Source organism: Cucurbita pepo, chromosome 2 (assembly GCF_057944985.1).
Source record: "Cucurbita pepo subsp. pepo isolate OVF chromosome 2, ASM5794498v1, whole genome shotgun sequence".
NCBI classification, from domain to species: Eukaryota; Viridiplantae; Streptophyta; class Magnoliopsida; order Cucurbitales; family Cucurbitaceae; genus Cucurbita; species Cucurbita pepo.
Genome location: NC_141799.1, coordinates 10,562,180 through 10,577,398, shown reverse-complemented (window position 1 = coordinate 10,577,398; position 15,219 = coordinate 10,562,180). Strand labels below are relative to the sequence as shown.

Sequence of the window (15,219 nt, the reverse complement as noted above, 5' to 3'; positions counted from 1 at the left end):
CGGAAGTGTCGCTGAAGCTCCAAAGGGGGTTGCGTCGTTCGGAAGCGTCGCTAAAGCTCTAGAGGGGGTTGCGTCGGCCGGAAGCGTCGCTAAAGCTCTAGAGGGGGTTGCGTCGGCCGGAAGCATCGCTGAAACTCTAGAGGAGGTTGCGTCGGCTGGAAGCGTCACTGAAACTCCAGAGGAGGTTGCATGGGCCGGAAGACTCTTGCTGAAACACCAGAGGTGAAGCAAGTGGGAGTTGATGTTGGGTTGCTCAAAGATTCACAGAGTGATGTTGTAGCGAATACTCATGAAACTCCTGAGACTCTTGCTGAGAAACCAGAGGTGAAGCAAGTGGGAGTTGAGGTTGGGTTGCTCAAAGATTCACAAAGTGATGTTGTAGCGGATACTCATGAAACTCCTGAGACTCTTGCTGAGAAACCAGAGGTGAAGCAAGTGGGAGTTGAGGTTGAGTTGCTCAAAGATTCACAGAGTGATGTTGTAGCGGATACTCATGAAACTCCTGAGACTCTTGCTGAGAAACCAGAGGGAAGCAAGTGGGAGTTGAGGTTGAGTTGCTAAAAGATTCACATAGTGATGTTGTAGCAGATACTCAAGAAACTCCTAAGACTCATGCTGTTGGCGAGGAACTCGGTCTATCATTCAAAACACAGAAGGCGATACCATTTCACTCGGAGGTTAGTTGAAGATGGTGATGTGTTTTGAGAAGATAGAGGGTGCAAAGAATCCAGCAAACATGTTGACAAAATGTGTTGATGTTGGAATATTAAGGTTGTGCAAAACCTCAATTGGTATGGTGCAGTGAAGATGCTCATGGTCGTTTGAGAGTGAAATTCTTGGTTGACTAGATCAGTCTCCAAGTGGTAGAATTGTTAGGCTTATGGAGCCTGATACTTATTTATAGCTTGGTCAATGGTTATATCCGGTAAAGCTATATTTAGTAAAGCTATATATAGTAAAGCTATATATGGTAAAGCTATATCCGGTAAAGCTATATCCGGTAAAGCTATATATGGTAAATAGCTATATATAGTAGATGGCTAAATCTGGTAAAGCTATATATAGTAAACTATACCATATATATATCTGGTCCGGTACAGCTTTGAAAACGTACTTTTCTATTCTCTGTACTCTCTCTTGTTGTACATACCTGAAGTCATCAATACAAAATCCTTTTAGCCAGAGTTCTCCTTGCAACTTTTCTCTATCCTTTTTCTTTGTGTTCATCTAGATCGAGCGTGTGCGTTGTTGTGCGATCCTAACAACTGGTATCGATCCTAACATTTCCCTCGCCTCTAAGAAGTTCAAGCCTACTTTTAAGGAATTCCAGATTGTTTTAACACACAATAACGGTACCTATCATTAGCTAAACTATTTATGCAGCCTCTCATCCCCTCTTGAGGTTGGTTTCAGGCTATGGACCTGCTTCTACACACAATAGTAGCTCCTTAAGTTAACTACTTATGTAGTCCCTCATCCCCCCTCACGAATGGTTTACGAGCTCTAGACTCGCTTCTACACGATAGTAGCTCCTTAAGTCAACTATTTTTGCAGTATCTTGTCCCCTCTCGAGGCTGGTTTACAGGCTCTTGACATGCTTTTACACACAATAATAACTCCTCAAATTGATATCATCCATGTTGCTCATGATCTTGTAAGTTCTTTTAAATTTTTATTAAGTACCATAAATGTTTACTAGGTTCCTAGAGGCGTCTAGGTGGTTTAAATCTCATATGACATTCCTAGAATGTTCGAGGTTAGCTTCTCGGGACTAATTCAGTCTCTGGGTGCACTCAGGTATAGACCTCTTGTTACAGGTGGCGATCCTAGGTTGCTTGGTCTACTGAAAAAGTATCAACTTAGGTGAACGAAAAAATCGCTCTAGCTCTAGCGCCTTAGTCTTAACTTGGTTCATTCATGCATGCTTTGATAAGGAGTTATTCCTATCAATAACCTAAAATATAGAAAACATAATCTAAACATTCATGCAAATTTAAAGATAACATCAATCAGTCACTCGAAGCATAGATAAACATAATCTAAATCACTCATCCTCCTTTCTTTACACAACAAACATGCCACTTAAATTCTCATTCTAGGAGCATTTTAGTAATTTATTATAATTAACCTAGCATCTCATCCAAATCGTCCTTCTAAAGTTCTAATCATGCATATTCTAACCATCTAAGGCATGCTAGCGCGTCTTAGTGATCCCTACAAGTATTGCTTGAAAAAATCTAATTGACTACTTACATGGATGATGCGTGTCTTCCCAAAATTCAAGTCACAATAAAAAAAACAATTGAATAGGAGCCGAAATGGGCAAGAAAAACCACCTCACGCTCCTCATGAGCAGATAGGAGGTGATCCACGCGCACTCTGGGGTGGACCACGTGTCGCAAGATGGTTGGATATTTTTGACTCTAAGGGCATGTGTTCAAATCCAGAGGCGCGTGCTGGAATTCCTTCAATTTTTCATTTGTTGACACGTGTCTGTACTAGCGCCAGCCCTTCCACTCTGTTCGACACGTGTCCTAGTGTAATGTCTGATGTGTTCGCCTCCACATTTCTTGACACGTGTCGCCTACCAAGGAACATTAAACCATTTTTGATTCACCACTGCAGATGCCATTATTTTCCTTTCCCAAAGATGATGTTCATAATTACTCAACACAACTCAAACGTGCTTCTTTGTTTACACATACATCACTTTCAACTCAAAACATCACACATAACTGAAGAAAAGAAAATTGGCTTGTCAGAGCTCCTGCTTGGCTCCGCCCGACTTGGTCAGCTCCGCCCGCGGTTCTTCAATGCCGACCACTTTGGGATCCTTAACCTTCTCCGGGGAGACCTTGGACAACGTCACCGTGAGAACCCCATTTTCCAGCCGAGCTCTAACAGACTCCATATCCGCATTTTTGGGCAGCCGAAACTGCCTCCAGAATTTCCCATAACTTCTCTCGATTCGGTGCCAGTGATCGCTCTGTTTTTGCTTATTGAATATAATATCTAGAGTATATATTATTTATAGAATATATCTTAATATTCTTTATTTATTATTTGATTTACAGTATATTTTATTTTACTCTCAATATTTAATTATTTTATATTTTTCTCATTTGTACTAGTTTGTATCCTATTTAAAGGATATCAATATCAATGATAATATAGATCTCCCCAATATCAGAGCACCGATCTTGGTATTCTTAAATATCAAAATTTTCTCTATGGCGGAATCAGCCAGATCCAGCTTCAAAAATTCGGATGTTGATTCAACACATCCTTATTATATTCACCACTCTGATCAGCTAGGATATTCACTTGTTTCAATCAAATTAAATGGAACAAATTATCAATCATGGAGTAAATCAGTTATGGATGCTCTAATTGCCAAAAAGAAAATTGGCTTCATTGATGGCACAATTGAAGAACCATCTCAAGATGCAAATTCAATCGACTTTGAACTATGGAATCAGTGCAACAGTATGATAATATCTTGGTTAACTAATTCAGTTGAAGCAGATATCGCTGAGAATATTATTCACGCCAAGACAGCTCATCAAGTGTGGGTTGATCTTCACGATCAATTCTCACAAAAGAATGGTCCAGCAATTTTTCAGATACAAAGGTCTATAGGAATGATGTCACAGGGAACCATGACACTGTCAGTATATTTCACCAAGCTCAAAGCACTCTGGGATGAATTGGAAGCATACCGCACACCATTTACCTGTAATCAACGTCAAATACATATTGATCAACTCGAAGAAAACAAGTTGATGCAACTACTTATGGGACTCAATGAATCTTATAAAACGGTAAGATCTAACATATTGATGATGACTCCATTACCTAATGTGAGGCAAGCCTATTCATTACTTGTACAAGAAGAGATGCAGCGTCAGGTAACTTCTGAACCTATTGAGAATTTCTCGATTGCATCAGCAGTGCAGAAGAAAACAACATATTCAAAACTCGCGAAGGATAAATCATGTGAATACTGCAATAAAAGTGGTCATACAATTGATGAGTGTCGATTCCTTAAGTTTCACTGTAAACTTTGTGATAGAAGGGGACATATAGAATATCGATGTCAACAGAAAAATAATTCTAGAAGGGCAGTACAAATCAATCAACACAACAATCAAGGATATCGATCATCTGCAAATATGGCCGATATTTTTCAGTTGAATACAGAAGAACAGTCACCTAATTCCATCCCAAATTTTTCTTCTAGGCAATTACAACAGATTGTACAAACCTTATCTGCACTCAATCATCGTCCTTTTGGTAATTCTGATAATAACATCAATGTTGCAGGTTTGTTTCCAGTATCTGCATTATCTATTAACTCTACGAGTTCTAATCCATGGAATCTCGATAGTGAAGCTACAGATCATATAGTATCCAAAGCTTCTGTTATGACTGAACCAAAGGCTACCACCATATCTACAATAAATTTGCCTAATGGAGGGACAACACATGTGTCACATACCGACAATGTTTCTTTTAATTCTAACCTTAAATTAAACAATGTTTTATGTGTGCATTCATTCAACTTAAACCTAATGTCCATCAGCAAACTTACCAATGACTTGAAATGTTATGTGACCTTTTATCCTGATTCTTGTGTTATGCAGGACTTGGCTACGGGGAAGATGATTGGCTTGGGTAAACAATTCGGAGGTCTCTATCATATTTCTTCATCTCCAATCAAGTCTTCAGCAAATCAAGTATCTCAGTCATTTGATTTGTGGCATTTACGCCTAGGTCATCCTTCTCCTTCTCGTTTTAAATTTCTAGCTGATCAATTGCATCTTAATAATGCTACTCTTTCTCATAATTGTAGTATTTGCCCATTAGCAAAACAAACTAGGTTGTCTTTCCCAAAAAGTTCAATAACAACACATTCTGCCTTTGATTTGATACATTGTGATGTTTGGGGACCACATAAAATTCCAACCCATTCTGGTTTGCGTTTTTTTCTCACTGTTGTTGATGATTTTACTCGATGTACTTGAGTTTTTCTTATGCAACACAAATCAGAGGTACACCATTTGTTAGTAAACTTTGTTAAATTCGTTCAAACTCAATTTCATACTACTATCAAGATAGTTAGATCAAACAATGGGACTGAGTTCCTATCTTTGCAACCATTTTTTACTTCTTGTGGCATTGAATTTCAGTGCACTTGTGTCTATACTCCACAACAAAATGGAGTCGTAGAACGTAAGCATCGTCATATCCTAAATGTAGCTAGGTCTCTTCTTTTTCAGTCACAGGTTCCACTTAATTTTTGGGGAGAATGCATTTTAACGGCTGTTTATCTTATAAATAGAACACCATCACCATTGTTATCTAACAAGACACCCTTTGAAGCACTCTACAAACGACCACCTACATTTCACCATCTTAAAGTTTTTGGTTGTAAGTGTTATGCAACTGTAGTACATCCTAAGAAAAAATTTGAACCTCAGGCAATTCCTTGTGTTTTCATAGGATATCCTTGTGGTCACAAAGGTTACAAGTTGTATGACATGCAGTCTAAAAAATTCTTTATTAGTCGTGATGTTAAATTTTGTGAAGATGATTTTCCTTTTTCATCAGCTTCACAAACTTTGACATTAGCTCATTCAACTCCCATTTTACCATTTCATAATCCACCCTACTCAAACATCCATTATGATCCTTCTATCCCTTCGTCATCTCCTCCACCTCCTATTCCTTCTCCAAATTCATCAGTTCCAGATTCATCAGATTCACCCACCAAATCTAATCTTATCCCACTTGATACATCAGTTCCACTCCGACGTTCTACTCGTACCAAACAACCTCCAGCTTATTATAATGATTATGAGATGTCTTCTGGAGCCAATCATTTAACCTCTAGCTCAAGTCCCAACACTGGCACCAGGTATCCCCTTCATCATTACCTTTCATTCTCTCGTTTTTCTCCTACTCAACGTGCTTTTCTAGCTCTTATTACAGCCCAGATAGAACCTAAAACCTATGATGAGGCAGTTGGCAATCCATTATGGCAGCAGGCTATGAATAATGAAATTGCAGCTTTGGAACGTAATCAGACTTGGTCTCTCGTTCCTCTACCACCTGGCCATGAACCTATTGGCTGTCGTTGGGTGTACAAGATTAAACACAACTCTGATGGTTCTGTTGAACGTTATAAAGCTCGACTTGTAGCAAAGGGATACACTCAGGTTGAAGGTTTTGATTACAAAGAGACATTTTATCCTACAGCGAAACTTACTATAGTTCGTTGCTTACTCACTATTGCCGCTGCTCGAAAATAGTTCACTCGTCAATTGGATGTTCAAAATGCCTTTCTCCATGGTAATCTAGGCGAGGAAGTCTATATGTCTTTACCACCAGGTATTCGCCAACAGGGGGAGAATACAGTATGTCGGCTCCATAAATCTCTTTATGGTTTAAAACAGGCTTCTCGCAATTGGTTCTCCATATTCTCTACCACTATTCAAAATGCATGCTACACTCAGTCCAAAGCAGATTACTCTTTATTTACTAAGAGTAAAGGTACTTCTTTCACTGCAGCTCTTATCTATGTAGATGATATTATGTTGACAGACAATGATCTCAAAGAAATTCAACATCTCAAGACTAGTTTACTCGAGAAATTTCTTATCAAAGAGTTAGGGAATTTGAAATATTTCCTAGGTCTAGAAAATGAATCTTTATGTCTCAAAGGAAGTATGCTCTAAACATTCTTCAAGACACAGGTCTTACAGGAGCACGTCCAGAAAAATTTCCTATGGAGCAAAATCTAAAACTTTCTTCAACAGAAGGAGAAAAGTTGAATGATCCAAGTAAATACAGACGGTTGGTTGGCAGATTAATATATTTAACCATTACTAGGCCTGACATAGTGTATTCAATTCGTATGCTTAGTCAATTTATGCATGAACCAAGAAAACCACATTGGGAGGCAGCTCTTCGAGTTCTGAGATACATCAAAGGTACTCCTGGTCAAGGACTTCTACTACCATCTGAAAATAACTTGAGATTACAAACATATTGCGATTCAGACTGGGGTGGTTGTCGAACTTCCAGACGGTCTATTTCTGGGTTCTGCATTTTCCTTGAAAATTCAATTATTTCTTGAAAGTCAAAAAAACAAACCAATGTATTCAGATCATCAGTAGAAGCCGAGTATCGAGCTATAGCAAATACTTGTTTAGAGTTAACTTGGTTAAGATACATTATCCAAGACTTGAAAGTTTCACTGTCCGAACCAACATTATTGTACTGTGATAATCAAGCAGCATTACACATAGCAGCCAATCCAGTTTTTCACGAACGTACGAAACACATTGAAATAGATTGTCATATAGTTCGAGAAAAATTACAAGCTGGAATCATCAAACCGTGTTATGTTTCGACTAAAATGCAATTGGCAGATATTTTCACTAAAGCTTTGGGAAGACATCAATTTGATTTTTTGAAAGACAAGTTGGGTGTGATTGACATACACTCTCCAACTTGAGGGGGAGAATTGGATAAAATATCTAGAGTATATATTATTTATAGAATATATCTTAGATATTATATCTTAATATTCTTTATTTATGATTTAATATTCTTTATTTATGATTTGATTTACCGTATATTTTATTTTATTCTCAGTATTTAATTATTTTATATTTTCCTCATTTGTACTAGCTTGTATCCTATTTAAAGATATCAATATCAATGATAATATAGACCTTCCCAATTCTATTTTCTATCTCATTCTTAACATTGCTCCTCCCTTTTCCTCTCTCCCATCACTTTGATAACCCTGTTTTCGTCGTCCAACTCGATGTTCAGCTCGCCCTTGCTAAGCCCAGGCACATCCAGCATGATCACGTGCCTCTCCGGCGTCTCCTTCCAGTCCACTCTGAAGAGTGAAGATGAAAAGTACGCAGTTCTTTGCTTTGGATGGTTCCATTTTTGGTGGATGGGTGAAGTCGGGGGATGATGAAGAGTACTTTATAAGTGGAATGTATTTGGGCATTGTTCTTCTGGGTTCTGGAGAGTTCGTGAAGATGGTGTGGAAGCTTCAGGATTTTATTGGAACAAAAACATCGAGGATTCTCCTGCTTCTTCTCGACACTTCTCATCCAATTTCTTCTACTTCTCTCTCTAATTTTACTGCCCAACAAGCAAACCATTTATCCAATTTCCATCATTCATTTGTTAAATTCTCTAGAAATATTTATTCTCAAACGTAATTGCACCCTTGCAACAATTCTTTTTTGGACCGCACAACTTTCGAACGCTCCTCTACCTCGATCGGCAGTCAGCGAACACCTAAAAATAGATAGGAAAACGGGGATGAGTATAAAAATTATACTTAGTAAGCCACTTACTTGTAGGCTTTAATTGCACCCTAGGCTTCATAGATTCTCACGGACTTCTCATTGGCTCTAGGACATCTAGTTTTGGTCTTATCCTCCTGTGGATATTCTAGTTCTCCGTCCTTTCATTTAAACCCTAGGAGTTTCTTATGTCAAGCTGTGAATGACTTGTGACCTACGAGGAGCTACCTCATGCATGGTTTATGAGACTACTTGGTATCTAGGGGTGAGCTACAACCATTTAGGTCCACAGTAGCCCCCCTCATCTTAAAAGGGCTACCCCTCCCTTATCCTATGCAGCTAATGGGTTGTACGACGTGGGCTCCCGTTTCCCATGAAAAACAGCTAGGAGTAGTGGGTACTGATCAGGAACCCCTAGTCACCCACGAAGCTATAAAATTCCGTTCACACAACTAGCAGTCTAAAAACACTCCTAAGATGGTTCATTTGTTGTGGTGGTCTCTTAGGTTCCTAGGGAAAGGTTAGGTCTAGACTCAATGACTTGTCACTCTAACCCTAAATCCCTACACTTTATCATCATAATGAGTCATGGAAAATAACTGAGTGTGCACACAACCATCATCTAGTATCATCATACATAATTCATCCAAAATAACACATACATGTTTAATAAGGCAATAACATTCATCAATCTCCCAGAGTGCAAAGTTCACAAATTCTCATCCTCCTTTCATAATGAATTATACACATACACTTAGATAATTCTCATATCACATCCATACTCATAATATTCAAATTACCTAAATTCATTCATGGTAAGCTACCACCTTAGTTAAATATACTAGCATGCATGCATTCCAAGGGATCCCTACAAGTATTGCTTCCTAAAAATTCATACGGTGACTTACATGGTTGACGCGTGCCCTTTTGCTTAGAATTTTTATGCAAATAGGGTGTTCGAAAATATTGATTTTTCTCAATTAGGCCCTAATTCACATAAAAATGGTTAGAGTTGGAATCAAGATGAAAAGTGCGAAAACAGAAGTCGAACGGGACAAAAACTGACCCTCATGCACGTAGCACATGCCGGAAAGACACTCCATGCGCAAGGCCACTCGCGCGTACGGACGCGCTTTAGGGAAGAGGATGCGCGTTCTGGAGCTGCCACATGGCGTGCCGAATTGGTCAGCTGCTGATGAGTGCATGGGTTCGGATACGGAGGCGCACATTGAAATCCCGAATTTCCTTACGTTGACGCGTGATATCACAACCTAAGTAGAAGAAAGTAGGTTGTGACCCTCACGTTGCGACAAGAGAAGCGACGACCCTCAAGTGGCGCCCATTCGACCACACGAGGGCCTAGACGAGTGCCATGATGCGACCAGGGAGGATGGTGCATCATCTAATACACCACACAAAGTGGGCATTGAAGACAAGTTGAGACATAAGCATGATAGAGACATCAAATAGACAAGAGGGGCAAAAATAGGCTTGTTGAAGGGCCGGGTAGGGTCCTAGTCTTAACCTCAAAAGTCGAGGTTCCGGAAGGAATTTGAGCATACGATTCTGGAGTTAAGTCTATCCATACGAAATATGAATGTTCGCCAAATTTGGTGTCAATCGGACACTGCATGGCACCATATGACCGTTTGCCAAAATCATGTCTATGCTTGATGGATTAAAAATGGCTTAAAATGTACTATACGGGTACCATGGTGTCAACTCTCCACCCCCCTGGCCTGTGGCCTCAGTGAACTATCCTGTGACACATACTTGTGTCACTGTGGGTGAGTGTGCCGAGACGAGTGTCAAAGGTGACTTTCTTTGAAATATATTTTTCAAGGACAGTACCAGGCGGCACGGGGGTGCCGATATTGCGCCCGAGATGAGGGCCCTCGCATACTGGATCTGCTACTCGATATGGTATACGTAAATGACATGGCACTGGCACGGGAGGGCTAGTGCCTCGATAGAATCCAGATGGACAGATGTTCGAGACGTTTCGATGAGATGAATGACACACGAGCCCATTCTCGATGGCATGAGCAAGCAAGTTGTGATGGCCGAAGACACCCTAAGACTCGGGATGATGTCAAGATGTATGGACCATGTCGATGGGAATCGAGATGACGAGATGAGACGTGATGCTGCATTAAGAGATCTTGGCCCTGAGTAGAGGCAAAGTCGAGCCGAATGACCTGACCTAGTGTAGAGGCTAGTCGGTTGTGTCGCAGATGATTGAACATGCACGCGCAGGCAATGTGTGTGGTCAAACAAGCTTGGATTCTACACAAGCAATGTTTGATTGACGAAGACGAATCTCGCTTAGGATCCGATGAAGCCACAAAGCTAGGGCGAAAATTATATATGGGGCTTAATTCCCCTTAAGGCTGGTCGTGAGCGTGTCAAGATCACGATGCCGCGCGGTAAAAAAAGTAGGACCGTGACACGTGGCACGCATGGTTCGATCGGTCGGGTTGGACCAGGGTTGGCTGATTTGGTGGGTCGCGGATCAAAGTTGGTCGGTACGCGGGTTTGTGGCTCGGATCAGGCCTTGTGTCACAAGATAGATGGAGCCACATCACTCCACCACTGATGCGTTGTTCCACTCAGCGTGCGTACACACAGAGGCCCTGTTGCCAGTTGACACTTGGCTCGCTGGATATTTCTTTTTTCTCTCCTACTGTGCAAAACACAATCCGATTTTCGATAAGTTTCTATCGCTTTTCTCTTTTTCATATCTTTTAATCTAGGATCCAAATCGATAAGTTTCTTCAGCAAAGTTATAGATCGTAATTCAAACTACATCCTGATATTTTTTTCTTGAATTTTACTTCAACATAGACTGAAATATGAGCGTTCAAAATAGGCCGTTCACTTTTTTACCGTTCTTGGAAAGAGCCCTCAAGATTCCAATATGTTGTTTTTTGACAATCGGCAAAGGAAATCCTTTTTCATAATTTGTGTGATAGGAAATCGTTTGACCGGAAGAGAAGAAAGTTGTTGGAAGAAAATAAAAACGCCCTAAAAATAACAAAGAGAGAGAGAATTGCAATTTGAGTTTGCTTAAATTAAGAAGATGTGATGTTTTATTTCTCAACAGATTCACCTATTTAAATAATTAAACTTATCCTAAAAATGTCCCAAGAGTGGCCAACTAAATCTGTGTCACTTCCTTCAAGATGGCCTACTAAAAATTTGGTACCATTCCACCTGTTTGTCAAGGTCAAGATATTCAATCAACTAATTAAAACGTGTAAACTAAATAAGGAAACCTCAGGCTTTTCTCTAACAATCTCCTCCTAAAACCTGTGGTATATCTACCTTATTATTTGAACTCCGATCTTTGAACGTAGTTCCTTAAATCTTACCCGTGCCAGAGACTTGGTGAAGATGTCTCCAAGTTGTTCCTCTGTTTGGATGAAGTCAATCTTGATAAACCCTCGAACTGCACACTCCCGAATGTAATGGAACCTGATCTCTATGTGCTTGCTTCTGTCGTGTAAAATCGAATTTTTGATCAGGGAGATCGTAGCTTTGTTGTCCACATAAAGCATTGGTGGATCGACTTCTTTTCCGATGAATTCCTCCATCAGTCACGCAAGCCAGACCCTCTGTGTTGCTGCCGTCGAAGCGGCAATGTACGCTGCTTCGCAAGAAGATAAAGCAACTACCTTTTGCTTAGTTGATTGCCAGCAGATTGCGCCGCCTTAGAGGAAGTAAATCATCCCGCTGGTGCTCTTACGATCATCAACCGTCACCGGCCATGTCACTATCACTGTAGCCGACCAGCTCAAGCTTCTCCTTTTCTCTCCCTACACAGTATCTTACAGCCTCTGGTTTCGGCTACATAGCGCAGGATACGCTTGACAGCCACTAGATGCTCCTCCCTAGTTGCTTCCATAAATCTACTCACGTATCCAATGGAATACGCAAGATCAGGGCGAGTGTTTACCAGATAGCGCAGACTCCCAACAATGCTGTGGTAATTGGTGGAGTCGACTGCCGTCGTAGTGCCGGCCTTCCTTAGCTGGAGTAGGGCCTCCATTGGCGTCCTTGTAGGGTTGCTGTCTGCTAGCCCAGCAGTATCCAATAGCTTCATTGCGTACGCACTTTGACAGATGGTGATGCCGGCAGTACTCTGTTGCACTTCGATGTCGAGGTAGTAGCTGAGTACGCCGAGATCGCTCATCTTGAAGTTCTTTGACATCTCCCTCTTGAATCTTCCAAGGACTTCCATGTCGCCTCATGTGATTATGAGGTCGTCATCGTACACTCCCACAATCAGTCACTACTCGTCGTGGCCGTGCATGTACATGTCATGCTCAGAGGCACAGCACTTGAACTTCAGTGACAGTTGGGTACTGTCGAGCTTCACGTTCCAGGCTTGTGGTGCTTGTCGAAGCCCGTAGAGTGCCTTGTGTAGGCGCAGTATCTTACCGGGGTTGTCGTTGTCTAGGAAGCCAGGTGGTTGTCAGACGTAGACGGTCTCCTTCAGCTCTCTGTTAAGGAAAGCGGACTTCACGTCCATGTGGTGGACCTCCCAAGAGCAATGTGTTGCGATTGCCAGCAAAAAGCGGATGGATTCTAACCATGCCACCGGCGCAAATACCTCTTTGAAGTCCACACCTTACTTCTGGACGTAGCCCTTTGCAACCAGACGGGCCTTGTGCTTCACAATTTCTCCCTTTTCGTTGCGCTTCAGTTTGAAGACCCATTTGAGCCCTATGGCTCGGTGTCCCAGCGGCATATCCTCTAGACTCCACGTCTGGTTCTCGGTGATGGATGTCATCTCCTCCTACATTGCCTTCAGCCAGCACGGGTTCCTTTCTACTTCGATGAAGGTGTTCGGTTCATCTACGCTGATGGCATGCAGTTCGGCCATCTCTTGTTCGAGTTCGCGCGGTGCTAGACTAGGTCTTCCATCCTCCGGTACCTGGTCACCAAATCATCATTGTGATCGACATCCAGCCTCGAATCCGCAGTCCGTGGTGTTGCGAACTCCATTGGTTCAGGGGGTGCACTGCTGGCGGTGGTGACGGTTCCTGATGCTGGGCTCCTCCTTCTTGCGGCTCGGTGACGAGGTACTCCATCGTGAATTGATTTGGGTTGTGGTCTGCCTTGATCACGTCGTTCCATTGCCAGAAGGTGCTTTTGTCGAAGATGACGTCGCGAGACATGTGAGCTCGCCTCCTCGCAGGATCATAGAGTCTGTACGCCTTGCTCCCGGGTTCGTAGCCGATGAAGACGACTTTCAACCCCCTGGGATCGAGCTTGGCGAGGTGGGGACGCGCTACCTTCATGTATGCAACGCAACCGAATACTCGGAGATGGTGTACCACTGGCTTCTTGTTGTACCAGGTGTAGCGACCCTAAATTTTACCTATTTAATCTAAGATCATTACTATACCTTGAAATGCATAATTTACATTAAATGGGCGCTGTTCATAAATGCGACTTACACTCGTCTTTTATTACCTCGTGAAAGAGAAAATGATTACAAGGGAAAGAAAGGAAAAGAACATTATTGAAATAAAGGAAAAGGAACGAAACTGAAGTAATGTCTTATACTACCCTATGGTTTATTATGCAAATACAATTCAACCTATACTAATGATGCAAACCGAATTCAACCTAGACTATGAAATGGAAAAATAACTGCCCTATGCATGTGCCACGGTCTCGAGGTGTACAATGCCGCCGTCGATGTCACATGGGTGCTTTGCCCTTATCTGAAAAAGTAAAGTAGCACGAGGCTTGAGTATTTCTAGAATACTCAGTAAGTGACACCCTATCAGGGTTATGCAACAATCACATGCAATGAAATGATGGGACCTATCTTTCGTTTTGTTTCGTTTCCCCTACGGTGCTGTCCTAACGGGTAATTGTGGACGTGTACCATATACTCTACACACAGCCCATACGTGCGAGTATGGGCTCACTACACTTTCATTATTCGGTGGGCATACTCTGGGAGCCCCTTATGCCGGGACCCGTTAAAACTAGTAACCGTCATGGCAGTGTTATGCAAAGCATAACGATCGTTGTCCTGCCATTGGATGTATGCGTCCGCACCCTCGTGATGGGATAGGGGTATCTCCACAGATGCATGAACACATATAATGCATGAGGTCCCCACTATTTCTACATTTATCATTAATGAACATAACCCCCTGTCACGTTCCATGCTTCATGTCATTTTCATTTTCAATTTACATTTCATACATATTCCTATCGGGGTTATGATTCCAGACAGTTTACCGTATTTCATGTCATACAATTCATGCTGTTTACATTCAAACATTCCATACAATCATGCCATAACCATTCAAGAACAATATATCATCACATGCATTACACATCACATCAGACTAAATAGCATACATAGCATACATTCACGTTCACATGACTACGTACTTAAGCACAATAATCTAGCATACAACTTAATCACACGTGCAAATCCACAGGCATGTGCCAACATACAACAAATAACGCGTAACCTACGACGGGTAAGCCACTTACTTGGTATGCCTTAGCCGAAGTACTCCCTAGAATATAAACGTAAGCTCCTAGCTCCTTGTGAATGTTCTACGCTTCCGTTGGTGGTTGGTTCCTATTGGTTCATTCATCTCCTTCGTTAGTATTTCACAAACATAATTAATTTCCAACTTGAATTTGTGAAATACGATCTTAAAATAATCTATTTTACCTTAAACAGGGCCGAAGCCAAGTCCGAGAGGGTCGAAACGATGAAAAATGGGCTGAAAATAGGTTTCTCGAGCCGAATAAGCCACTGGAGCCGAGAAGCCGCTGCCGAGCCGATTAAGCCGCCGGAGCTGAGGGGAGCCGCACTGCAGACGTGCCACATGGCACAACTAGAGGGCGA

General features: G+C 41.6%; 1 protein-coding gene across 1 annotated transcript; it reads left to right on the top strand.

The window, feature by feature from the left end:
• The first annotated feature begins 3,230 nt into the window (after positions 1 to 3,230).
• Positions 3,231 to 6,311, top strand: LOC147793642 (uncharacterized). The gene is made up of 3 exons (XM_087121371.1): positions 3,231 to 4,505; positions 4,644 to 4,773; positions 5,992 to 6,311. The coding sequence occupies exons 1-3, from the start codon at positions 3,231 to 3,233 to the stop codon at positions 6,309 to 6,311; spliced, it is 1,725 nt and encodes a 574-aa protein (XP_086977497.1).
• Positions 6,312 to 15,219: the final 8,908 nt, after the last annotated feature.